Below are 26472 nucleotides of genomic sequence, written 5' to 3' on the forward strand. Positions count from 1 at the left end.
TCATAAAAGTCTGTCCCTCCCTAGACCTGAGTGTGTATTTCTGACTCCTTTGTATTATTCTAGTACAATGTACATTTTCAGATTTCTCATCCCTGGAGTCTCATCTCAGATAAAAACCATCAGCAAGAGTTCATCAAAATGTGTTGCCTGTGTTTAGGTTTTTTTATAACTCTTTGGTGACCATGTTTTGACTTTGTGTGGTACAATAAAAAGAGTAAGTACACTGGGTACAAATTCTGGTTCCACCATTTTTAGCTCTATGACCACAGTTCAGTTAATCCATTTGAGCCCCAATTTCATCAGTCCAAAATGAGGATAATAATGCCTTGCAGGGTTGTGACAAATGAAATTGTGAATGCAAAGGTCAGTCAAGAACAGTTGTTACTGTTAAAATTTCCTCTAGTATATGTGTGTATGTATGTCACATGCGTGAGTTTACGTTGTGTATGCAGACTTAAAAATTGGTATAAACTGACATATTGTTTTTATTCGGTGACTCATAATTTTATTAGATGGCTCCTATTTTAAATTTCAAAGAGAAGTTTTGGTGCATAGGGCAGTCCCTGTAAATGCACACACACAAACACACACACACACACACACAGTTCTTCAGTAAAACTCCTAAGTCTGTTCAGGTCAGATCATGGAGTATGTCAGAGACACTGTCATCTTTCCTTTTTGCATGACCTCACTGCAAATATATTTTAGAAACTCTCTAATCCTCTTCAGAAAGCAGGTGACGTATAGATGTTGTAATAGAATAAATGAGATGGGGAATGAGTCACCCACATGGGAATGAGCTCAGTCATGTAGTAAGTTAGAGAAACCAACATTGTTATGATACACAAAAAGCCAACAAAACACTTTAGAGGGTATATATAAACACCCCAAATAATATAGAATTATATATTGAAATGAGCATAGCATTGTGAAGAAACATGCCTAGAATGAATGGACAGTTATTTAAGGGTCTTAATGACTTAAAAACTTAAACGTTAGAACTAAGAGCTACCTAATAATCATGCCCATCTTAGTCTGTAAAAGGCCTTATAATTTCTAGATGAAGGAGAATATTGCTCACCTACATGGAACACAGATCACTTTTCAGTGAAACTCTTGATCTGTGTGATACTTACTGTGAGCATGTTTATAGAGAAGTTGTTAATGTCCCTGGAATGAGGAACTTAAAGACAGAGTCAAAAGGAATCAAAACTTAAAGATAAGAAGGAGGAGAATTTACCTGGGTATCCCAGCATGCTCTCATGAAGAGCAGGGGACGTCCCTCCTTTTTGAGTTGGAGTTACACTGCTTGGTCCCCATTTGTGAAGAGGCAGAGAGCTATGAACCTACATACATGGGCAATGGCTTTATTTTTTGCTGCCTTAGAAGAGTGAGGACCTTGGCTTTTCTCTTGGATGCTTTGGTGCTTCATCTATGGTTACTGGACCAGTACTGCCATAGAGATCCATTTCAGTGTTAAAATGGCTAAAATCCTGGTTGAAAGGTTTGGTGGGAGGCTAATGGACTAAACTTATATCAGCTATTGTCACTGAGCAACATGTGCATGTGTGTGTGTGGAGGGGGGGCAGGGACAGAGAGAGAGAGGGAGAGAGAGAGAATCCCAAGCAGGTTCCACACTGTCAGCACAGAGCCCAATGCGTGACTCAGTCTCACGAACTGTGAGGTCATGACCTGAGCTGAAATCAAGGAGAGTAAGATACTTAACCAACTGAGCCACCCAAGTGCCCTGCAGATAATAGACTCTTATTTTAAATACTCTGTTTCATTGTCCATTGTCACATGAAAAAGTACTCCAGAACTTACTGGAACTTACTGGTTTAAAACAACAACCATTTTATTTGTTCATAATTGTATAGGTCAGAATTTCAGATTCAGAATATTGGGGATGGCTTATCTCGGCTCCATAATGTCTGGGGCCTCAGGCTAGTTGGCTTGAATGGGCAGGAACTATCTGGAATGGCCGGGAACTAGCTGGAATGGCTGGAGCAGAGTCACACATCTAGGACTTTAGTTATGGCTCTTGTCTGGGTTCCTCAGTTTTTCTTCATGTGGTCTCTCTGTGAGGCTAGCTTAGACTTCCCCACAGCGTGGTAGTCTCAGGGTAAATGAGCTTCTTATATGGTAGCCGGCTTCCTATAGGGAACATTCTAAGAAGACATAAGCTCCAATGTGTAAGCATTCATTAAATGCCTGCTTGTGTCATGCTTGCTGATGTTTCATTGGCCAGATCAAGTCACATTGTCAAGTTCAAAGTAGATGTGGGAAAGACTATGGAAAGGCCTGAGTCCTGGTGATGTGGGTTCATTGGGCCATCGGTATCTACTAGCTACTCAGAAAATAATACTATTATTTAGTATCCATTTTCTACTGTGAATGACTAAATCACTATTGCTTAATGTCCATAAGATGTATTTTTGGAATTATGTTATTTTTATCCCAAAGAAATGGTATGCCAAATTATTTGATACAAGGTAAACATTAAAAAAAATCTTCATGCTACATAAAGTCTGCATTAAATAATTTAGTTAAGACCATTTGTAAAGAAAATAAAAATATCCAACCTTTAGTTCCTATCTCAGGCTTACTTTTTTCTTGTGATTATTGGCATTTTTACAAATTGGTCCCATCTTAAAAGCTCATACCTTAATTATTTTGGCTTTTTAATAGTTCACACATTTAGAATTAATATCATTATTATTATTATTTTAATTAAAAAATTTTTACTTATTTTTTGAGAGAGAGAGAGACAGAGACAGAGACAGAGTGTGAGTGGCGGAGGAATAGAGAGAGAGGGAGACACAGACTCTGAAGCAGCCTCCAGCTCTGAGCTGTCAGCACAGAGACCAGCGTGGGGCTCAAACCCACAAATCGTGAGATCATGACTAGAGCTGAAGTTGGACGCTTAACTGACAGAGCCACCCAGGCTCCTCTAGAATTCTTATTTTTAATTTGCTATGTGTTTAAAAAATTGTGTGATGCTTTTTTTCAATTCTGAAATTTCCATATGTCAGGGATGCTACATATAGGTAGCAATGAGATCTGAGTCCCAGGAGGGCTAGGTTAATTTTTCTAGACTTTGGCTTCCTCAGCTCTTTAACAAGAAGGTTCAATCAATTGATTGCTGCTTTCTTCTAATGCTGCTATTTTTTTATTTAAACTCTGTGTGATGCCTGATTCACTATTAGAGTAATGTAAAATGTGCTTTTGGGAAATACTAAAACAATCTGATGTTTCCTTAAGGAAAGATTTACTTAGGTGATCCTGAAATTAAGTTTTCTCGTCACTTGGCTTAGAGATATTTTCCCCACAAATCTCTTACCTGCATGTGTTACTATTTTGCTTTGCTATGAAAAAAGGTAAAAGGTAAAGGGAAGAAAGAGGCTAAAATAACACAGCCAATTTTCATCATAGAAGCTCATTACAGGAGCCTAACACTTTGGTAAAATATTTGATTAAGCAACTGAAAGGGATTTTACTAAGATTAGGTGGAAGTAAGTTTCCAGAGTGTGTGTGTGTGTGTGTGTGTGTGTGTGTGTGTGTGTGTTTCCTGGAAGGAAATCCTCCAATCTGGTAAAATGAAACTCTATTCACAAGCATTTGGGAATGACATGGAAGAGGCTCTTAGTTTTCTAGTAGTTGTCATTAATTCTTAGGAGAGTATGACACAATTAGCATATGGGGAACATACAAACAAATACAGAAGTACTCACCTGAATCTCCCAAAGCAGCAGGTTCTCAAACTTGGCTGAATGTTGTAATTACATGGGGATCTTTCAAATATATGGGTGCCTGGGTCCCAACCTTTAAAAACCATGTTTTAATTGATCCATGATGTGGCCTTGGCATTAGCATTTTTAAATTCTCCCCAGGAGATCCTGAAATGCAGCCAAGTTTCAGAACCTTGGCCCTCAAGAAACTTTCTTGGATCTCTTTCTCTTACCGTGTTTTCCTACAGTAATTCAAGTCCTTGCCCCCTGCTCAGGCTTATGACCTCTCCCCCAACATACAATTGCTACATTCCTCAATAATGAATTTTTATGAAGTTTAGTTCTCAGTTTCACACATTATTAACAGGTGGGTGTATGAAAGCATTAATTGAAAAACACACAGTAAAGGCATGTATTTGATTGGATGGACACATATTAAATGGATCTATCCAGTCAACCATGTTATGGCACTCTTGGGAAATATGTTGCCATAAATATTAAATTCCAAAGTAATATTTTGTATCTCTCTGGGTTAGTCAACTGTTTGTTTAATTGGGTCTTGGGTAATGGAATAGTTGCTATTTACTCAAAGTGTTCCTGTAACAAAAACAATATAACTTATTATCAACTCCTTTATGTGCATTGGGTGTGTGTTGGCCAAAACCAAATCCAAATGAAAACTTCTGTGGTTAGTTACTCACCTAAACATGCAGGCACTAATCAATTTGTAATGGTACTTTGAAATATTTTGGGGCTGATTTAGATGTGGGGAAGAGGTTATTCTATGTTGTCTAGCATGCAATTGTCTCTTTATTCAGGCAAATGGTTTAATTTCTCTGTTTGTTTCTAGTTAGTGAAATAGAGATGGTATGGCCTAAAAAAAATTCAAATGTTGAAGTCCTAACCCCCACAGATGAGGGTTTTAGGAGGTGAGGCATTTGGGAGTTGCCTAGGTCATGAGGGTGGAACTCTCATGAATGGCTTTAAGCTTCTTACAAAAGATACCCTACAGAACTCCCTGGCCTCTTCTACCATTTGAGGACACAAGCTATGAACCAGGAAGAGGGTCTTCACCAGGACACAACCCTGCTGGTACCTTGATTTTGAACTCCCAAGTCATCAGAACTGTGAGAAATAAATTTCTGTTGTTTGTAAGCCATCCAGTCTGTGTATACTTATAGCTACTTGAATGGACTAAGGCAAGAGCAATGATTTCTTTATTAGTAGGGTACCCAGCCACCCCCAATTGAGGGGTTTCCTGGGCAAACTGGGATAAATTTGTCACCTTAATTGATACAGTAAAAATTAATAAGACTTTAAGGATATTTTAACCTCTTGAATGAAAAATTATTCATATGTCTTGATTTCCTGTTACCAAATCGTATATAAATTAGGAGAGTAAATGGAAGATTAGTGATTATTTTCTGAGCCTCGTGTTGTAACTTTCCCTTCAGCTTGTCATATTTTTTTAATATTCTTCAAGAGATTTTGCTAACAGTACTCAAACTTCACCTTGAGAAAAAATATATACTTAATGCATATATATATATATATATATATATATATATATATAATGCATACTTTGAGAAAGAGATAATAATGTCTAAAATTGCAGAGTGTTTTGGTGCTAAAATGGAAAAAAAATCATTTTTAGGTCTGTCTTGACAGTCTAGTACCCTATTAACATATGAATAGTACCCTATTTCATAGTAAAATGAAATCAAAAAAGAGAAGTAATAAAGTCTAATATGAGTCCATTCTTGTCCCCCAAACATCGAATGTCTCCACAGACAAATACTATGCAAAGAAAACTCATTGACAGTCTTAGTGTGCCGGTTATTTTTGAGATTCTTTGATGTAATCACATAGTAAAGATAAATTTATATTTTTACTTCAGAGAATTAACAATAAACATTTTTGTAATAATGTGATCATCCCAGGTTCCTCTTGTCTAATTTCAGATTGTTAGGGGTCGGTTTTCCATTATTTGGACATTAAGAATAAGAAACACCAATTATTGCTTAAAGGGAAGACCAGTTCAGTTTTAACAGATGCCTCGTTCAGGAAACATCAAAAGCAATCCTTTCCAAGAAAGTATTAAAACAGAGAAAAAAACATATGGGGCATTGCCAATGTGGTAGATGACAGTGGAACTACTTCATACCACTTTTAGTTTAACAAGTGTTAACTTTGGTTAACAGTCGAGAGAGCTAGATTTAGACCAGCAACAATCCAGTGAGTGTTTGAGTAAAATGCCTTTATTGTTCTGGGTCTCAGTTTATTTGTCTGTTAAAGGGGAGAGTTTGACTAGCCTGTGCTTGTGATCCCTTAAATTGTGAATATCCTGGAATTGTTAATTCCATGGACAGCATTCCGGTAACACCTTAGCGGATATATGGATTTCTGCCTTCCTTTTCTCCAGCACTGCTCCTCTGTACCAGTCTTGGAACAATGGCTCACACTGCTACAATTTGAGAAAAAAAAGCATCTTTTTGAGAGGACAGAGGGGCATAGTCTTTGTGCATCAGCCCATACTCCACCTCAACATAATAGTCTGGACCCTAACATTTGTATTTCAGATCTTAGACAAGTCATTGCCCCTTTTAGGGTCTTAGTGGCTGTTTGTAATGAGGATTTTTTTTCCTGAATTCCCTTTTCTTTTTTTTAAATATATTTTTTAGGGGCGCCTGGGTGGCTCAGTTGGTTAAGCGTCCGACTTCAGCTCAGGTCATGATCTCGTGGTCCGTGAGTTCGAGCCCCGCGTCGGGCTCTGTGCTGACAGCTCAGAGCCTGGAGCCTGTTTCGGATTCTGTGTCTCCCTCTCTCTCTGACCCTCCCTGTTCATGCGGTGCCTCTCTCTGTCTCAAAAATAAATAAACATTAAAAAAAAATTAAATATATTTTTTAAAGTTTTTATTTATTTATTTTTGAGAGAGAGAGAAACAGTGGGGGAAGAGCAGAGAGAGAAGGGGACAGAGGATCTGAAGCGGGCTCTGTGTGGACAGCAGAGAGCTCTACCAGGGGTTGAACGCATGAACCGATGAGATCGTGACCTGGGCGGAAGGCAGATGCTTAATGGACTGAGCCACCCAGGTGCCCCTGACTTCCCTTTTCTAGCTTTAACTTTCTTTTAGGCCCTTAAGGTTATGTAGGTATGCCTGTATGTGAGACAGAATACTGTTTGGTCATCTTACATTCTCAGCGAGGCTTTCTTAGGCCTCCCTTTCTCTGTTTTCCCCCTTCTGCTGGCAGAGGTGTGGAGAGCCTCATGAGCCACATCTTTCCCTTGGTTGCATATCTGCAAGGTAACAATTCTGCCCAGTGTTTGGCTGCTGCAGACATGTTCAAAGCATTAAGCTCCCTTTCTTTCATGGACAATGCCCAGAGAATCCCTTGTTAGGATGAGACATTGATATAACAATGACATAAATATGATGTGACATAAACAAAGACATGATGCACCAGGTGTAAAGTTTTATTGGCTACAAAACAGATACACAGTGATGGCAATCTGAAGACTGTAGTAGTAAAGTAGAGCTTTATGCTCATGAACTCATACTGTGATTCAGAAAGTGCAGCAGTATATTAAGTGCAGCAGTATATTGTTATGGAATGTCTGGTGACATTGTTCCAGAGGGGGGAAAAAGTTTCTGAGATTGAAAACTCCAAGGATACCTCTTAGGACTCACCCATCATGTCTGGGCAAAGATTTCTATTGGGGAAAAGTAGCCCTTACAATAGGCAGAAACGTTTTTTGGCTTTATGCATACTTTTGGATCTCATTCACTTGAGAAAGAATTATTCTTCCGTTGATGCTCTCCTGTGTGATGGCCTTGATCTTTGGAGCTGCAGATGCTGAAGGGAAAAGGCAATGAAGAGGTCACTATCATGCTCCTGCCACCATCTGAAATACTTATTTTTATTTCCCTGCTCTTAGTACCTGAAACTTCTCCATCCCTTCCAACATAATCCCTGAGCAATATGGCAGGTTCTGCTAGAGGGAAGAGATCTCACCAAGGAAAGTTTTTCATTTCACCCTCCAGGAAACAAGGGTGTGTGAATAGTGTCATCTTCTAGGGGCCAAGACCTTCATCCTAGGCATGACTGATACAGAATCTAGTCCCTGACTACACATCCTGGAGGAGGTCTTCCTGCTTTTGTTCCACTTGTACCACAGATTCTATGAGCTAACAGCGCATTAAATGCCATTCTGAGCACCTCATTTAAAGATCTAGAAAGCATGAGGGATGGATGAGAAGCCAGGGCTGTTTATCATGCCCACTGTTTTCAAAGTTATGATTTATTTGAATATGTGCTTTGTTGACACGGCAGGAAACTGATTCTAGACCAAAGGGAAGACTTGAAATTAATAGAGACGTGGGGAGACCTTTGTTAAAAATCAAACCTCTCCAACAGTAGATTGTGCCACTCCATCAAGTAATGAGTTCCCTGTCCCTGGACATGGTAAGGAGAGGCTGAAGGACCATCTGTCAATGTCTTGCAAAGAGGTAGCAGTTACACAAGCTGCCCATGATGGTGCCCAGAACCCTGACTCTCTGAATCTCTAATACCTTAGAACACTTTTACCACAAACTGATCAGAAAAGTGCTGCTCGTCCCAGATGGGGGCTTCTTAGAACTTTTCTGTGAGATGTTACAGGCAATCTGAGAAAATAGGGTTCCCAGGTCAAAGATATTTGGCAACACCGAGTTAAGCCAAGTAAAACTTTTGTTGTTTCTTTCTCTTTCCTGTTTTCTTCCCCACAGCAGTATCTGTTCCATGTTTAACTTACTGAAATGCATGGCTGTTCATTAAGAGGATAGTGGTATACGGTATTCCCAACCATTTCTGTCCATGGAACACATCTTTCATAATATGCAACAAGTTTCACGGAACACTAGTGTTCAACAGAATATAGTTTGGGAAATTATGTGAAATCATTTTCTCTTAATTTCCTAGGAGTTTAGTAAACAGACTCCATAACTTAACAGAGATGTAATAATGTGAATGATCATTGCTATCTACTTTATTGCTGGCAGAGACCTTGCGTATATATTATTGAAGACAATACTGACAGATCCCTGTTTTCCTGTTATCTACTTTAAGTTCATTCAAAAATTCCTGGACATTTGGGAGTAAAATAAAAATTGAACACAAGATATTTGGGAGTACAGTAAAGATTATGATTACTAGGGAATTAATAAACGTGCTGATTAATTTTTAAAAAGAAAATTCAAATGATGAAAAGACTTTTTTTTTACCTTTCACACTTGACTTTGATTCTTCCATCGTCCTATAAAAATGATAAGAGTTACGGCTCATAAAAACTCCTCAAGGTGAACTAACTTCCTTTGCCTGCCTATAAATTCATAGCTCTTTAATGAGGATAATTGTCCAAGCTCTGTAGTCTCAAGGTCATGAGTTCATGGGCAAACCTTCCTGGATCCAGAAGAAAGTGAGTATGGCCTCACATGGACCCTAGGGTCAAGACAAGTCTATCAAACCACCTCCATCGTTTCAGTTGGCTGCAGGATTTGCCTCGACTGAGATCCTTTCCAGGGTCTGGGTTTGAAGCTTAGAACTGTTTTTCAGACTGTTCAAGATTTGGTCTATGTATTTTTATTTATTTTATTTTTTGGAGTTTACTTAAGCAATCTCTGTACCCAGAGTGGGGCTCGAACTTATGACCCCGAGATCAAGAGCCACATGCTTTACCGACAGAGCCAGCTGGGCCCCCCTATTTATGTATTTAAAAAATTTTCTGGGACTCCTGGGTGGCTCAGTTAGTTAAGTGTCCAACTCTTGATTTCGGCTCAGGTCATGATCTCACAGTTCATGAGTTCAAGCCCTGTGTTGGACTCTGTGCTGACATTGTAGAATCTGCTTGGGATTCTCTCTCTCCCTCTCTCTCTCTGTCCCTCCCCTATTCGTGCTCTCTCTCTCTCTCTCAAAATTAATAAATAAACATTAAAAAAATTTCTCATCCTTTCTCTTGGGTCATAGAATATATGTGCCCTTTTTTTTTCTGAACAATTATTGTCATTTCCTAAATTGGTTGGAAATACTGGATTGAAGAATCTAGACTTCTCAATCTCTTATGAATCTTTTCCTGCTGTCAGGTTAAAATATTCCACCAACCTTCCTTTTTTTTTTTTTTTTTCCAGAACCAAAATTGTATACATTTCCAGTGGGAAACACTATAGTCAAGCCTTCCTAGTTGTTTCTTTTTTTTCTTTCTAAGTTTATTTATTTTGAGAGAGAGTAAGAGCGAGAGAGACAGAGAGAGGGAGGGACAGAGAGAGAGGAAGAGAGAATCCCAAGCGGACTCTGCAGTCAGCACAGAGCCCCACGAGGGGCTCGATCTCATGAACCATGAGATCATGATCTGAGCCAAAATCATGAGTCAGATGCTTAGCTTACTGAGCTACCCAGTTTGCCCCCTTAGTTTCTTTCTAGAGATCTTAATATATTAATTTTAACGATGGACCTTAAATCTTAGTGTCTTGGGAGTAATAGCTGATTGATTGACATATGCTACTTAAATACAACCTGATGTTAAATATCCAGAAGAAATTCATCACAAACCTTTCTTTCTCTGGAGTGATGCTCGCTAACAGGCATAACAGGTACGAGGTATATGAATGCATACACAGAAACTCAGTGCCCTTTTCGTCCTCCTCCCCAGCCGGCCTTTGCCTTACCCCTCGCTCTCTCCCTCCAGGAGCTGGTGGTAGGTGGCGATTTCCTTCTCCAGGTGGGTCTTGATGCCCAGGAGGACCTTGTATTCATTGTTCTGCCGCTCCAGGTCATGGCGTAGCTGTGTCAGTTCATCCTCATAGTGGGAGATGACGTATTGCATGTCCCGGAGCTGGCAGGAGTACTGGGACTGGGTCTCTGACAGCATGTTCTCTAAAGCAGATTTCTGAAAGAGGAAACGAGGTTTCTTGTACTAACTGACCGATGGCTTGATAGATTGAACAATGTGTGCTGGTTGAGTAGTTACAACACACCGACCACTCTGCTAGGTGTCTTGGTGGCTGCCGGGGGTGCAAAGGTGGGCAGCTGGCTGACTCCAGGGTTGGGGCTTGGGCAGTGAGGAGTGGACTAGAGTCAGGACTTCTGAAGCCCATTTTATGGGCATTTCTTTGTGTCAGGGAGCTCTTGGCAACTTTGCCGCATTCCTGTAGCGTTTACTGTATGTGCTGCTCTTTCGCGATTGAGCATATGCCCATTTTATCTCTGGCCTAATCTAAACCTCCTGGGGAAATAGCAACTGGGACCCCTGTCTCTTTGTGTCTTCAGAGAAGGGTTTCAAGTAGGGGTGCCAGATAAAATAGGGGGCACCTCGTTATATTTGAATTTCAGACGAGCGACGAGTAATTTTTTAGTACATGTATATCCTAAAAATTGCCTCAATATTGCATGGGATATACTTACACTAAAAAAAAACAAAACTGTGCTGCGTATCCAAAATTCAAATTTTTTGTTTTTATTTTTGGGAGAGTGCAAGTCAGGGAGGGGCAGAGAGAGGGGGACAGAGGATCCGAAGAGGGCTCTGCGCTGACAGGCTGACACCAGTGAGCCGCATGTGGAGCTTGAACCCATGAACTGCGAGATCATGACCTGAGCTAAAGCTGGACACTCAACCAACCGACTGAGCCACCCAGGTGCCCCCTAAATTCAAATTTAATGGGATGTCCTGTATTTTAATTTTGGTCAGTCTGGCAACCATAGTCCCAAGCCATGCTTATTGATGATGACAATGGTAACAGGTTGTCATTTTTGAGGAAATTTTAAAAGCTGCACATTGAAGTTGCTGCTCTAGGATACAGAGAACTGACTTAAATCCCTGCTCTGTTTGGATTTACCACCCACTTTTCTGGAGCGCAGAACTTTAATCTTCAGGAGAAATCCCTGACTCTGCTGGATGCTCTCACTTTATCACAGCTGCTAACTTTCAGGGGGCCCCTTCATGCCGCCTGCTCTGCTCCTCTCCCTCTCCTGTTCTCCCAAAGGGCTGCTGCCTTCCCTCTCCTGTCTCTCAGCCCAGGGCCTCACTTCCTATGTTGTTACGGAAATGAAAGCCGTCAGGAGAGGATTCCCACAGGCTCCCACCATTATTTCCACCCACGTGTATCTGCTTCCAGGTTCTCAGTGCCCCCCTGGTACCAGGTTCTCACTCCCCTGCTGGTACCTGGCACGAGCTGTCTGTTCTCCAGTCATTTCAGCCGTTGCCCGCTGTCTTGCATCACCTGTATTTTCCTCTCTACCGGCTTCTTCCCATCTGTCAAATAGAGTAATTTCTCCCATCTTAAAATTGTTCTCTTGACTCCTTATCTGCCTTCAGCTGTCATCCGATTTCTCTGCTCCCCTTCACCTATAGCAAAGCTCCTTGAAGAATTGTCCATATCTGCTGTTCTAAATTCCTCTTGACCTCCCTCTGAGGGTGAAGGCTGCGCAGTCTGACTCCACTGTTACCCCAGTGGCCTCCCCTTCCCTTCCCTCCTCTTTTCTCCTTTTTTCTTCCCTTTGTTCATTTACTACAGCCACATTGGCTTCCCTACTGATCCTCCAACCCGACCCACGCACCTGTACAGCATGGCTTTCGCAGTTACTGTTCTCTCCCCCTGGAGTCCCCTCTCTATTGCCACATGATGCGCCTTCTTACCACTTCAACTGTCGCCTTAACAGTGAAACCTTTCCTGAGCACCTTGTTTAAAATGGCAGTCCCGCACTCCAGAATGCCTGACCTCGCCCTGCCATGCTTTATTTATTGGCAGCACTTTTTGCCATCTCACATACTACATATTTTGATGATCTGTGCCTTTATTGACTGTCATCCCCACTAGAGTGTCAACTCCCTTATTGTAGAATCCTCAGCACTCAGAACAGTAGCAGATGGTAGAATGAATGAAAATGGATATAAATGTTTTGCTGACATCACAGGGTTGTTGCGAAATACTGCATGTCTAAATGTTTTGAAAACTATAAAACACTGTAATTATTTCTTTGCTCATTATTATCACCTTGACAGTGTACATTTTAAATGTCTGTTTACCGTCACTTATTCCTAAAACATAACAGTAATTTACCATGTGCATCTGCAACAGAATAAACCAGTGATTTCTCCTCAAGACCAAGGGCAGAGTAGCCCTTGGAAATGATATTGATGAATGATCAGAAGATTTGGATAGGCTACAAAGGTAATCAAATGATAGATTTTATTTAATGAATCTTGAGTGCTTGTGACGCTTCATACAAAGCATTTTACTAAAAACCATGAAAATTCTAGAAATGATTTATATATAAGAATTTATAGTTCACTGGGTGATAAGACATATACATAATGAACAGAGTGGTACTTCGGAGTGAGCCAGGCCTGGATTTGCCACCAATTCATTTTGGCACCAGGATTTCTTTTTACTGGGGTTTCAGGGGGCGGCCTGGTTGCCGAGCGGGGAGAGCGCTGGTAGAGATTATGAGGGCCTCCTAGACTCCCGCACCTGCCCCCAAATACCAGGTGGCTTCACCACTGGCCACTTACTATCTATGTGACCTTGGCCAATTTACTTAACTGTTTGGAACTTTTGTTTTCTCATCTCTAAAATGAGAACACAAAGACCTGCCTGGAAAGGTTAATGTGAGGTTTGATGACAGTTAACATAATGAACCCCCTGACGTACCATGTGGCACATTGTGGACACGGCGGTAAATGATAGCTCTCATTATCATGCTCATCATGAGCAATTTGGATGGAAAATGGGAAGTGAGAGATGTCCCAAGGGAGTTGGGGAGATGAGCCCAGGAGAGAGGTCAGTCACGAGAGCTTCTGTTGAAGAGGCGGGACCTGACCCAGGATTTTCCTCAGACTCACCCTGTGGCACTGCGCCTGCAGGTCAATCTCCAGGGCCTGGAAAGTGCGCTTCAGCTCATGGATGTCACTTTGGCTACTTGGCACAGCTGCTGGACTGACCACTTCTTGCGCCATGGCTGCTGACTGCGAGACCAAGCAAAGGGCAGAGGCATTGGCATTGAGACCACATGGAAATGGAACCTTTGGGAAGTCTGAGCCCCTTTTCTTTACCTGCTCTTTATACCAAGTGTCCAACTCTTGATGCTTCTTCTTTATTATAAACTCATATTCCTGTCTCATATCCTCCAGGATCTTAATTAGATCCTCTCCTGGAGTTGCATCCACCTTCACATTGACCTTGAAGTCATTTGGCACATGACGTTCTATCATTTCCTGTTTAATAACAGAAAAAAAAAAAAATGAATCGGCTGTGAGAATCAGAAGGCCAGAAGTGTGTTGATTGGCAGCAGTTAACAGATCTTTTAAAAATTCAGCTTATGTGGTTGTTATTCTTTTATTGGTTTGGTTTGGCTTCTTAGGTATTATTTGTTGATGACAAAACATATATTCTTTTTTCTATTATAACTCCATAAAATAAAAAATAACACTAGATAGGTAATCAGATGGCCTCTGTGATTACTGACTTAATCCCTGGTTGAAAATGTTTTGCAAAGAATTCTGCTTCTGTAGCACATAAAATACTTTTCAGCACACATTCGTAGGTGAAATGATGGCACAATTCAACAGTTGAACATTTCAGTTTGTAGACTACTGCTTTGGGGAAGCAGTTTAGCAACCCAAAGCCAAAAGGTATAAAGACTTTTAACGTCTTGGCCACGTATTATGATTCCATAGGGTTGACACCCATAGGATATCATGAAAACCAAGAAACCGTAGGAAACGTTTAATTAAGTCATTGTCTCACCAGCTCTTCATAATTGAGGCCCTTTGATGTTCATAAGCAATTTTGTTTGCCTAAAACGGGGATTGCTTTCCTCATATTGCATCAGAGTCTCAGGGGCTTTAGATGGAATGTAACCTCTTCAAAGTTAGTTACGTGGTTCTGGAAATTAAGATTCTTCGTTTTTGTCACTAGTTTTATTTACCTTGGTCAGTGGCAGATTCTCTTCATTCTACTGTCCCCCAATTTGCTGTACGTTGGGTCAATGAAGGAAGTTCAACCTCACGCATTTATTCTTACGGTATCATACTAACAAACAAGTCTGGATAATCATTGTATATTAGCAAAATTATTGGCTGATTTATCATCAGTTGTGATTTTATTTTGGCTATTGGATCTGACACTGCATAGACAACCTTGAAGCTGGAAAAATTAGATGTTTCTATTCTAGGACTAGCATTCAGATGGTAGGTTTTTCTGTGGCTATTAAGTCATCTGAACGTGCAGATTAAGAGCTGTGCTGGTTACCAGGGGCTCCTAGGGAGTCCTACCTGCTCATGGCGCTTCTTCATGAGAATGAGCTCTTTCCTCATCCCCTCAACCTCCTGTTCCAGATCTGTTGTGACAATGGTCAGATCATCCAAGGTCTTTCGGAGACCTTCAACTTCAATTTCCAAATCTTTCTTGAAGGAGTGTTCATTTTCGTACCTTTGGTTGGAAGGAAGAGAAGAATACACCTGTCGTTGGAAGGCCGCGGCTTTGTAAGGATTCACCTTCATTTAGAGGTGAATCTCTTATCCCTCATACGTCTGTTTCATGCAGGTTTTTCTGTGATGGTGACTCAATGTTTGTTTGTTTATTTGTTTTTTAATTAGAGAAGATGAAATAATAAACAGCCATATACCCATCAATTATATTTAGTAACTCTTAACAATTTGCTTCGTCTATACTCTATTTTGTATTTTAACCTAAACTATAGGCATTATGACATTTCACCTCTAAATACTTAGGAATACATTTTAAAAAATTTTTTTAATGTTTATTTCTGAGAGAGAGAGAGAGCACGAGTCGGGGAGGAACAGAGAGAGAGGTAGACACAGAACCCGAAGCAGGCTCCAGGCTCTGAGCTGTCAGCACAGAGCCCAACATGGGGCTCGAACACATGAACCATGAGATCATGACCTAAGTCAAAGTCAGATGCTTAACTGACTGAGCCCACAGGTGTCCCAGGAATACATCTTTTTAAAACAAGAATTTTCATTAAGAATGAAGCTAAATGTTATCTAAGTGATGAGCAGACTCTTAACTATGGAGAACACGTTGATGGTCACCAGAGGGGATTGGGGTGGGGGATGGGGGAAATAGGTGATGGGGATTAAGGAAGACACCTGTTGTGATGAGCACTGGGTGATGTATGGAAGTATTGAATCACTACATTGTACACCCAAAACTAATGTAAAGCTGTATGTTAACTATACTGGAATTAAAATAAGAGAAAAAAATGAAAACAAAAGTTTTCTAAATAAGCATAACATTATCACACCTGCAGAGCTAATAATAGCTCTTTAACATCATCTGATTCTTGGTTCATATTCAAATTTCCCCATGCCCAAAAGTGTATTTTATATCTAGTTTGTTTAAAGTAGGGTCCATTCAAGTATTTGTTATTATGCCTTTTTAATTCTCTTTTAAAGATATTACACGTGGCTAATGGCGAGATAAGTTAATTCCTTTAGAAAACAAAAACAAGATGAACCCCCAAAACAAAACAAAACAAAACAAAACAACAAAACAAAAACAGCAAATGACAATTCCCCACAATACAGTGAAGAAGGAACTTACTTGAGGCCGAAGTCATCCACTGCCATCCTGGCATTGTCAATGAGAAGAGTGATCTGAGCGTTGGTCTGCTTGCCATCCATGATCTGGAAAACATGCATCAAGAGTCTTTTAAGTCAGGGGCTCCTGGGTGGCTCGGTTGGTTAAGCATCTGGCTCTTGATTTCAGCTCCGGTCATGATTTCACAGTTCATGAGTTTGAGTCTCACACAGAGCCTGCTTGGGATTCTCTCTCCCTCTCTCTCTGCCCCTCCCCTGCTCACTCTGTCTCTCTCTCTCTCTCTCAAAATAAATTAAAAAAAAAAAGAGGCTTTTAAATCAGATACCTCCCATGGGAGAGGTGCGTTTCCACCCTGTACTTTCTGGGTATGTGATTTGTTAGCATAGATGATTTCTTTTTCTGGCATTGGAACAACAAATAACTAAATCAATAAATACTGAACACTTATGAGGTACAAAACATCAGAATGATTTTAAAGTAAGAATATGGCCCGCAGCCCCTTCGCTGTCTTTTTTTTACACTGAGTTTGAGAGGCTGAAATTGAGGCCACTGTTGGAAAAATGACATTGGAAAGGGAAGAAGAGTCACTTCAAAGTGCCTTCTAACTTGCTAGTGCTGCAAACATACCTTTGGTGTTTTGTTTCAGCTCATCCACATCTGAAGATGTTAAAAGAGGTTTAAGTTCCAATCCTGCCTTATTGTGAATATTAGGTTGGCTCCCTTAAAGTGCATTAGTTATTTTAGATGAACATAATTCTTCCTCGTGGTAGCATTCATGTTTCAGATCACTGAGCGAAGTACCAAAATTATCACTGGCATATGTTTGTCAAACTAATTTTAAATGAATTTTGTAATAGTCATCACATGCCACAATTATTTTTTGTCCAAAGTGGTGATAGCCATGCCCATAACTTTTAGGTATGCGTACGTGTTTGTAAGCTCTTCTATGATGAGAATGCCCCAATTGTATCTATTAAAATATTGAGTGAAATAACTTTTTAGCAGCTTAATAAACTTCAGCTGTGTTAAGGCCTCTATTTAAGACTTTCACTAGATGTTCATACACTTTTTAACATTAAATAAAAACTGCTGTTGAAAGTTCCTACCCGAGCAGTTGTGTGTACGTGTATGATTTGTAAATTCTTCTAGGTAGTGGTGACTAGGGGAGTATTGCACATTTGATGTATGTCACCATCTTTAGGAAAATTGAGGAGACGATGTCTCAATGTCAAAAGTATAATACTACTTTTGTACCAAGTATTGTGCTGAACTAGGAACTGGAGGTTTTCTTTTAACTTCCTATTACTCACCATTGGCATGAACTCAGGCCAGTCACACTGTCCCTTGGGTTTCAGTTTCATTGTCTGTTAAATAAGGAGTTTGCACTAGAACCAGTTGACCTTAGAGGTCCTAGCTCTAAACTTCTGTGATGTAGTTGGAGACAGAAAATTCTGTGACATTCCCATCGTATTTAAACAGATAATTCCTTTATTTAGAAAAGATTTCCTTAGGATAAAGTCATACCTCAATACAAAGACACCTTTTAAAAATCTGATCCTATTCAAAGCTCCACTGGTTGCTTGGAATTTGGCATCATGAATGCACAATAGCAAGATTCAGAGGTGGTGATAACACTCCTGAGTCTGGAACTCAAAAAGCAGGGTCTGGGGTCCCACCCTATCACCTGCTAGCTGAGTGAGCTTGCCAAGTATCAGTTTCTTCATCCATAAAATGGCAATAATAATCATAGTAGCCACTTTATCAAAGAGTTATGAGGATTAGATTGGAAGCGATTAAATAAAATGTCATGACGTACTTAGCATATTCTGGGCATACTGTAGACACTGGAAAATTAGTTGAAACTAAATTAATTTAGAAAAATTTAAAGTGTTTAATTTTTTTTTATGAAAGAGCTTTTGAGAAGACATCCAGATGGCCAATAGACACACGAAAAAATGCTCTACATCACCCATCATCAGGGAAACGCAAATCAAAACCACAATAAGATAATACCTCACACCATTCAGAATTGGCTAGCATCAGAAAGACAAGATATAATAAGTGTTGGAGCGGATGTGGGGAAAAGGGAACCTTCGTGCACTGTGAGTGGGAATGTAAATTAGTACAGACACAGTGGAAAACAGTATGGAGGTTCCTCAAAAATTAGAAATAGAAATGCCGTATGACCCAGTAATTCCACTTCTGGATATTTACCTGAAAAAAATAAAACAAAAAAAACACTAACTTGAAAAGACGTATGCACCTCTGTGTTCATTGCAGCATTATTTATAATAGCCGAGAACCAACGTAAGTGTCCATCAATAGATGAATGGATACAGAAAATGTGCTAGATATATACAATGGAATGCTACTAAACAATAAAAAGAATGATATCCTCTATGATGACATGGGTGGACCTAGAGGATATATGCTAGGTGAAATAAGTCAGACAGAAAAATACCATAGAAATAAGGAAGAAGTCAAATACCGTATGATTTCACTTACATAGGGAATCTAAAAGACAATAAATAAAGAAATAAAGAATACACTTGATCTTAGCCAAAAGGCCGAGAAGCGATAAGAAATAAAGAATAAAGAAAACAAACAGAAATGGACTCGTAAATGCAGGGAACCAACTGGTGGTTTCCAGAGGAGGGGCGGAGGGGAGTGGGTGAAGTAGGCAAATGGGATTAAGAGATACAAACTTCCAGTTGTAAAATAAATAAGTCATGGGGATGAAAAGTACAGCATAAGGAATATAGTTAAAGAGGAAAGAAAGAAAGAAAAAAGTTGGCACTTTCGTAACTAGAGCCAATGTCTTTGCTGGATAAAGGCCAGGTTCTGTATGTTTTGAGATGCATCCCCAAAGTTCTGTTGTTTGTGGCGGGAGATAGCTAGGCTCCTGCCCGACTTCTTTCTTCCAGTGGATTCCAAGTGGTACTCTGACTACTTCCTTTGCTCCAAAAAAGGATTCTGTAGATATTTCCTGGTCTCCCCTCTGTAAGTGCTGCTTAGGGACTCTCATACCAATCAATGCTTTTCCTTCCAGGCTCTTTACTCCTTGTGCTATGCTATCTAAGCTCATAGGAAATGAGAAGAGGCTCCATCCACAAGGGCCTGGGGACCCTGGTTACTGAGGTGACAGGATCATCAGAGACATCCAGAGAAACCAAACACTATTCCCCCCCATGGAATCAGAAAATCCAAAATGCTGTCTGGGGGCTTATTTGGCTTTTCTGGGTTAAACTGATGCTTTATCTGTTGCAACCCCCACATCAAGAGTCTGATTCCCCCAGCCAGCATCCTTCTCAGAGTACATGAATGGTGACTTCTGAAGTGCACTTGATCTAGAGCTTGCTTGTTTATTTATTTGTTTGTTTGTTTAAATGTATTTATTAAATTCAAGTTAGTTAACATACAGTGTAGTATTGGTTTCAGGAGTTGAACCCAGTGATTCATCGCTTACATATGAAACCCAGTGCTCATCTCAGCAAGTGCTCTCCTCAATGCCCATCCCCCATTGAGCCCACCCTCCACCCCTCACCCAACAGCCCTCCAGCAACCCTCAGTTTGTTCTCTGTATTTAAGAGTCTCTTATGGTTTGCCTCCCTCTCTGTTTTTATCTTATTTTTCCTTCCATAGAGCACATTTAAATATCAAAACCACTTCCCCAGTTCAGGCTTACTTGATGCAATTTTATGATACAGCCACTCTTTCTGAGACATCCTTCACGGTGATGAATGGATGATGAGGACAGATTGAGAAATAATATGTGAAGTGTAGGTTTTGCATTGTGTGTTGTAGTTAATCACCTGGATCCTCCCCCAAGGCTCTGAGTTCATTCTTTTAAGAGGATCTAGTCGGTGTATTAATACAGCATTGCTGCTCCAGGGTGTGTAATCTCATCCCAGGAAGAGGAAAATAGAATTTTTGATTGTAAACCACAGTACCAAATAGAGTACTATTGAGAGCCTTTCTAAAATACACATATCCTTATGGCTATATCTGACTCGGTGTTTCAAGAGGGTTGGATTAATTTTTTAGTTCATTTTTAAAATACTTTTTTAAAAAATTGTTTTTAGTGTTTATTTTTGAGAGAGAGAGAGACAGAGCACAAGTGGGGGAGGGGCAGAGAGGGAGAGAGGCACAGAACCTGAAGCAGGCTCCAGGCTCTGAGCTGTCAGCACAGAGCCTGACACAGGGATTGAACTCACGAGTGGTAAGATCATGACCTGAGCTGAAGTCAGATGCTTAACCGACTGAGCCACCCAGGCACCTCTGAAAGACTTTTTGAGTAACATTTAAGACCCCTGAGGTGGGGACGGGAAGAGTACCATATCTATTTCATCAAGGCCTGGGAAGGGGTCAGCCCCTGGTTGTTGTGGGTTGTTGTATCTTTGGGTCTCTCTTTTCTCGCCTGCAATCAGGGGAGATTGGGACAGATAGAACAACCTCGACGTCAAAGAGTTGTTTTCTTCAAACATGAAAAAAAAACAACTGAAGTAAGAAATCCAGAAAAGAGTGGAATTCAAACCTGAATTTAATTTGTAACCCAGAACCCAGGATCCTGGGCCACCCGGAGAGTGGGCAAGCCACCTGCTCCTTTTCTCAATCCTGTTCCAAAGAATTTGGGCAACCACGCAGTCTCAGTCTCCTCATCTATAAATTGGGGGTGAAAATGCCTGCTTCACAAAATGAGATAATGTTTATGAAATGTGTTGTATGATTAACAATGCCATTGTAATGCATTATCTTTATTAACAAGCAGTACCATTTTTGTATTACATAGGCAAGGTGAGCACCATGCTGTATGGAAACTGTGAGGCCATTAGAAACAGATATGGGTTAGAATTCGACCTCTGCCTCTCGCTGGTGGCTTTTCGTATCTGCTTCACTACTCTGAGCCTCAGTCTTTTTACAGCGTCATTGTAAGAATTGAATCAGGTACTATCGAATGTTTCCATCAGGGCAGAGAGCTCTCAGATAGTGCTGATACGTGTATTAAAATATCCAACACGGCGGCTGGCAAATAATAAGCACTCAATACGTGTTTTCCTCCCTCTTTCCTGTTCCCTCCTCCTCTCTACAATCAGTGAATTATTTGACTAGGTCTGACCTCACATTTCTTTTGGGAGTTATGTTCTCAACTGTCCATTTGCAAAAATCTTCTATATTCTCCATTCTAAAACCAAAGCAGCTTTTATTAGTTAAAAAAAATATATGATGAGGTTTGTTGAGTCACCTTGTTTTTTTTCTAAAGACAACCATGTACTATATAGTTAAGGTAATTACACAGTCAGTTATTAGGTTGATTATTCAATAATTAGGGTTCATTATGAGGACAGATTTATATTATCTTGATTGGTCTTTCTTACATTCAAGTAAGGATGACCAAAGGTTGAAAAATAGCACTGAATAATATTGGAAACCTTGATGCCCTTTCTAGGATGTGCTAAATTATGATCTTTTGGGGAATTTTCTGGGACTGCTTTACATAAGAGGGAAGTTATATAGCTTTAAAAAATTATCTTATGGGATACCTGGGTGGCTCAATCGGTTAAATGTCTGACTGTTGGTTTCAGTTCAGGTCATGATCTCACGGTTTTGTGGGTTTGAGCCCTATGTCGGGCTCTGCGCTGGCAGTGCGGAGCCTGCTTGGGATTCTCCCTCTCTCCCCCTCTCTCTGCCCCTCCCACACTTGTGCTCTCTCTGTCTCTCTCTCAAAAAAAAAAAAAAAAAAAAAAAACACTTAAAATCTTATGAGGTAACTGGATTCCCTCTACTTCTAACCAATGTTATGAGACATCCCAGAAGGTATAAGCCTAGCTTTTTATTTAAAAAAAAATTTTTTTTTAACATTTATTTATTTTTGAGAGAGAGAGAGACAGAGCATGAACGGGGGAGGGTCAGAGAGAGGGAGACACAGAATCTGAAACAGGCTCCAGGCTCTGAGCTGTCAGCACAGAGCCCGACGCGGGGCTCGAACTCACGGACCACGAGATCATGACCTGAGCCAAAGTCAGATGCCCAACCGACTGAGCCACCCAGGTGCCCCAAGCCTAGCTTTTTAAATGTCTGATTGAATTTTTTTTTAAAGAAGTCTCCATTACCCATCCTACTGTAAGATTCCAAAAATTATGCTCATTTTATTCTTTTTTTTTCCTTTCCAATAGACATATTTTTATTATGAATATAATAAAAATAAATTAATTGGGTAAATTAATTATTCTTATTTTTCAAGCAATATGCCCTTTTCAGAACTGTAAGCAATAAGGACTCAGAGCTTTTAGCAGCTCTCAAGAGGAAATATCCAGGGATGTCAGAATAATGTACCGGCTAGTGGAGTGACGGCTTTTAGGTGTGATCTCCAAAATAACGTAACTCGGCTTTTCTTTCTGTGGGTCATCACTCTGTCACCAGGACTTTTGTGGTGGAACAGAACTGTTGTAGTGAGAAAGTAAATGCTGTCCTGTGCCTTGTGCACTGAGCGTGAAGGATGAATACCAGCCCTTATCATTACTATAACATTGCTGGATCATAACTGATACTGGACAGTAGCTGGTTGCCTTTTGGCATTTTTTTGGATTCTCTGCATAATTTGTGTATAGAAGATGAAATATACAGAACAGAGTTTCCCGGGTCCAAAAGGGATAGTAAGAAAATATCCTCAAATACCTTTGTTCACAATGACTTTAAGCTGTTTTGCCATATTCCTAGAAATTGTCTTTTGTACCTATTTCTCCTCCCACGGCTCTCTGGAAACGCAGCCCCTCTCGAGTTCCAGGGTCACCTAGGATCTTACCTGCTCCTGCAGGTGGCTGATGTTTTCCTCATACTGGGAGTAATTTTGCTTACTGCCAGGATCTCTCTGCTCATGCCACTTCAGGATGCGACTCTCGAGCTGCTCGTTGGCCTCCTCCAGGGCACGTACCTTCTCCAGGTAGGAGGCCAGGCGGTCATTGAGGTTCTGCATCATCTCCTTCCCATTCCTGCCTGGGAGGGAATTGCCTCTTCTGGATCCCCAAGACCCTCCAGGAGGCAGGCAGCTTGGCGAGCTGAAGGAAAGGGAGACGCGGACGCCCCCGGCACCCCCGTGGACACTGGGAGCCCGAGGGAAGCTCCCCAGCTGGCCCCAGCTGCCTCCTGTGCCATGGAAGGAGCCTGAGAGGGTCTGGCTAAAGTTGTGGCTGGAGATCATGGTCCCATCTGTGTTTGGTGCAGGGCCGGGCTCTGCTCCGCTCCCTGGCGCTGCAGAACTGAGCCGCCCCAGACTGCTCCGGATGGTTTTATGCCCTTTGCTGTGGGAGTTCCCTTCTCTGACAACTGTACCAACAAGATCGTATCATTGTGCAACATGTGTTTCCTCTTGGTCAATCCCGAAATGCCCCTGGGCCTTCACACACATTGTTGTTGTTTAGAGCCACATCAGTATACCAGTTTGCTTCTCCCTTCCAGTTGTAACCCAGAGGTGTGGCCCACAACATTAGGTGGGTACTAGTCTCAGGTGTTTTTCTAACCTTTCCGTGGAATTTTTCTATTGTCCACTTATCTGAAAACGGTCAGACTGAAGTCTACAAAAAGGTTATTTGGTGTAGTATAGATTTCCTTTTAAAAAGGAGACATTAATCACACTGACACACATGCCCTCTCCGCCAGCCCCAAGTAAACAAACCCCACCTCTAAAGCGAGGGTGGGAGAGACTCCCAAGGGAAGAGCCAGATCAGAATCTCAGGTCCTAGAATGAAAATACTCGTGCTGAGGAAATGGAGAATGTTCTGAATATCTGATGCCTTTGTGGCAGTCACTGTTTGATGGAAAGTAATTTCAAAGGATCATTCTTAAGAACAAACCATCAATTATAATTAATGAACGAATGACCGAGCCTTCCGCTCCCAGGGTGCCTTTCATCCCCAGCACACCTCAAATCCAAACAACCGGGCCTACACCGGACTTCCTTGGCCCCTGGGAGAAATGCAGCCTTTGTTAACTGGCCAGCAGCCGTGTCCCAGCTGAGCCCTGAAAAGCCTGGGTTCCGTGTGTCCGTGACCTGCAGGGGGGATGGAGGAAAACAGGAAATATGCCAGGGGTTGTCTAATGTGCTTGATGAATCTTATGCTTCGTCTGCCAAGGTAAAGGTTAAGAATGAATAAAGAGATAGTCTGGGGGCGGGGAGCCATGTGCTAATTGCTAGCAATTTAAAAGGGACTTTGAAATAAAATGGCAACATTGGAAGGGACTTTAGTGTAGCTCCATCCAAACCACTGACTTGCAGATGAAGAAAACTGAGGCCGGGGTGTGGCAGAGGATAGATCGTGGGTTAGTGGCAAAGCCAGGGTGGGATTCTTTCCACCACATAGCAGTGTCATCCTTGAGTTGAATCTTGACAGAGTCCCATCATCATGGTGATAATGGGACTTCCCAGTTTACACAGCCCTTTGGTGGTGTTTATTTAACACGAGCAACAGCTCTTGATGTAGCCACACAAGGGTTATTGTCCCCATTTTACAGATAAAGAATCAGGGGCTCATGGAGGTCAGTGATTGAGAGCTGATTTGCATGTGCAATGTATTGCACGTGCACATGAATTTGTGGGTGTCACTGCCTTGGTCTGTGCTTGGATACTCACTGCCTTACTGCCTGTAACAGCTCCCCTGACTTCCAGACGTAGTTCGAGGGTTATCTTTTTCCACAATTGTTTTCTGAATTTTCCTGCACGGGTTGGGTGCCCCACCCATGAAGAAACCACCTCTTCTGGTCTTAAGATCTTCCAGAGGGGCAGAGAGTTTAGGATCCCCGCCCCACTGTGGAAGCCGGGAGCCCCTGCTCGGGCCCAGCCACCTCCCTGACTCCACCCCGTTCTTCACTCATCACGTAACTCTGCACTCCTCTGGGACTGCAGGCTTCTCGAAAGCTGGGATTATGTCTTCCATCTTTCAAGCACCGGAGTCTGGCTTCTAGGCATTTCATAAATGTGTGTTAGCTCAGTGATGAACTTTTTAGAGTTAGGATTTTAATTCTGGTCTTCTGATGTCATCACCTCCTGCCCCTTTTGGGAGTGTGAGTTGTAAAACCAGATAGTAGGAAGAAGCCTCTCCCAGGGGTGAGAGTCGTAAAGGCAACCTCATTCCTAAATACTAATAAAATTACCTAAAGTACACTAGCTCTGCTTGTCCACTCTGGCAACAAAACCTTGCAAAATTCCTCTGGAATTTCCAAGACTAAAGGAAAGTGGCACCTGGGTGGCTCAGGGGTTAAGCATCTGACTTCGGTTCAGGTCATGATCTCACGGTTCATGGATCTGAGCCCTGAGTCAGGCTCTGTGCTGACAGCTTAGAGCCTGGAGCCTGCTTCTGATTCTGTATCTCCTTCTCTCTCTCTGCCCCTCCCCTGCTCACACTCTGTCTCTGTCTCTCCCTGTCTCTCACAATAAATAAACAGTAAAAAAAAAAAAAGACTAAAAGAAAGCTTTGGGGGTGCTTAGAGAGAGTGCTCTTTTAAAATGTTCTATGGTCACTAACCTCTGAACACAAGAAAGAGACAAAAGGGAGATGAGATAAAAATAGAGCAAATGAGGAACTTGTTTGAATGTGTGGTGGTGAGCAGTGTTCTGATGGACCTGGGTGATGCCTGATCATCTGTTTTGACTCAAGGTTCAGGTCAGCTCTGGATTGTGTTCACATGGACCCAGCCTCACAGAGGAGAACATCCATCTGTAGGTTGTGCAAGAGCCAGGCTGCACACCGCCTCCTGAAACTCCCTCTCAGTGGTTGGTGATGGGAATGATCCTTTTTCTGTACTTTGTAGGCATGTCTGAAGTGGCAGTGACCTCTTAGCCCCGTGGATTTCGCCCATGCGTCATTTTACACCAGTGTGTGGGAGTTGGGATTTATGGGAGTTAACCTCGAGCAAAATACTTCTGGTGTTGTAGCAGGACCAGGGTAGGGAAAAATTGGTGGTGCCATTTGAGAAGACTGGAGAGAATTCATCTCTTCTAGAACCATCATGTGAAGATTTTCCTTATAACTTCCAATCTGTGGTGCTCCATTGGATTTTAAAAGAAATGGTGGATTTTTAAAAATTATTGGTTGGTTGACTGTTTGGTAAAAATGATACATGCTTAGTATAAAAAATTTTGAAGTAATACAAGAAAG

The 26472-nt window shown here is 41.3% G+C and overlaps 1 protein-coding gene and 1 long non-coding RNA gene across 2 annotated transcripts in view; one reads left to right on the plus strand and one right to left on the minus strand.

Annotated features, from left to right (window-relative positions):
• The window catches only part of LOC125926522 (uncharacterized), a 151857-nt gene that overhangs the window by 85635 nt on the left and 39750 nt on the right, over positions 1-26472 (plus strand). The gene's annotated exons all lie outside the window — the stretch shown is intronic.
• KRT23 (keratin 23) lies at positions 6650-23610 on the minus strand. Its single transcript, XM_049636021.1, has 8 exons — positions 23124-23610; positions 16325-16407; positions 15034-15190; positions 13813-13974; positions 13603-13725; positions 10430-10650; positions 8990-9021; positions 6650-7583 (listed from the first exon to the last, which is right to left on the minus strand). Exons 1-8 carry the CDS (start codon positions 23517-23519, stop codon positions 7489-7491), a joined length of 1269 nt encoding a protein of 422 aa, XP_049491978.1. The 5' UTR covers positions 23520-23610; the 3' UTR covers positions 6650-7488.

The sequence above is a fragment of the Panthera uncia genome, chromosome E1 (assembly GCF_023721935.1).
Source record: "Panthera uncia isolate 11264 chromosome E1, Puncia_PCG_1.0, whole genome shotgun sequence".
Classification (NCBI taxonomy): domain Eukaryota; kingdom Metazoa; phylum Chordata; class Mammalia; order Carnivora; family Felidae; genus Panthera; species Panthera uncia.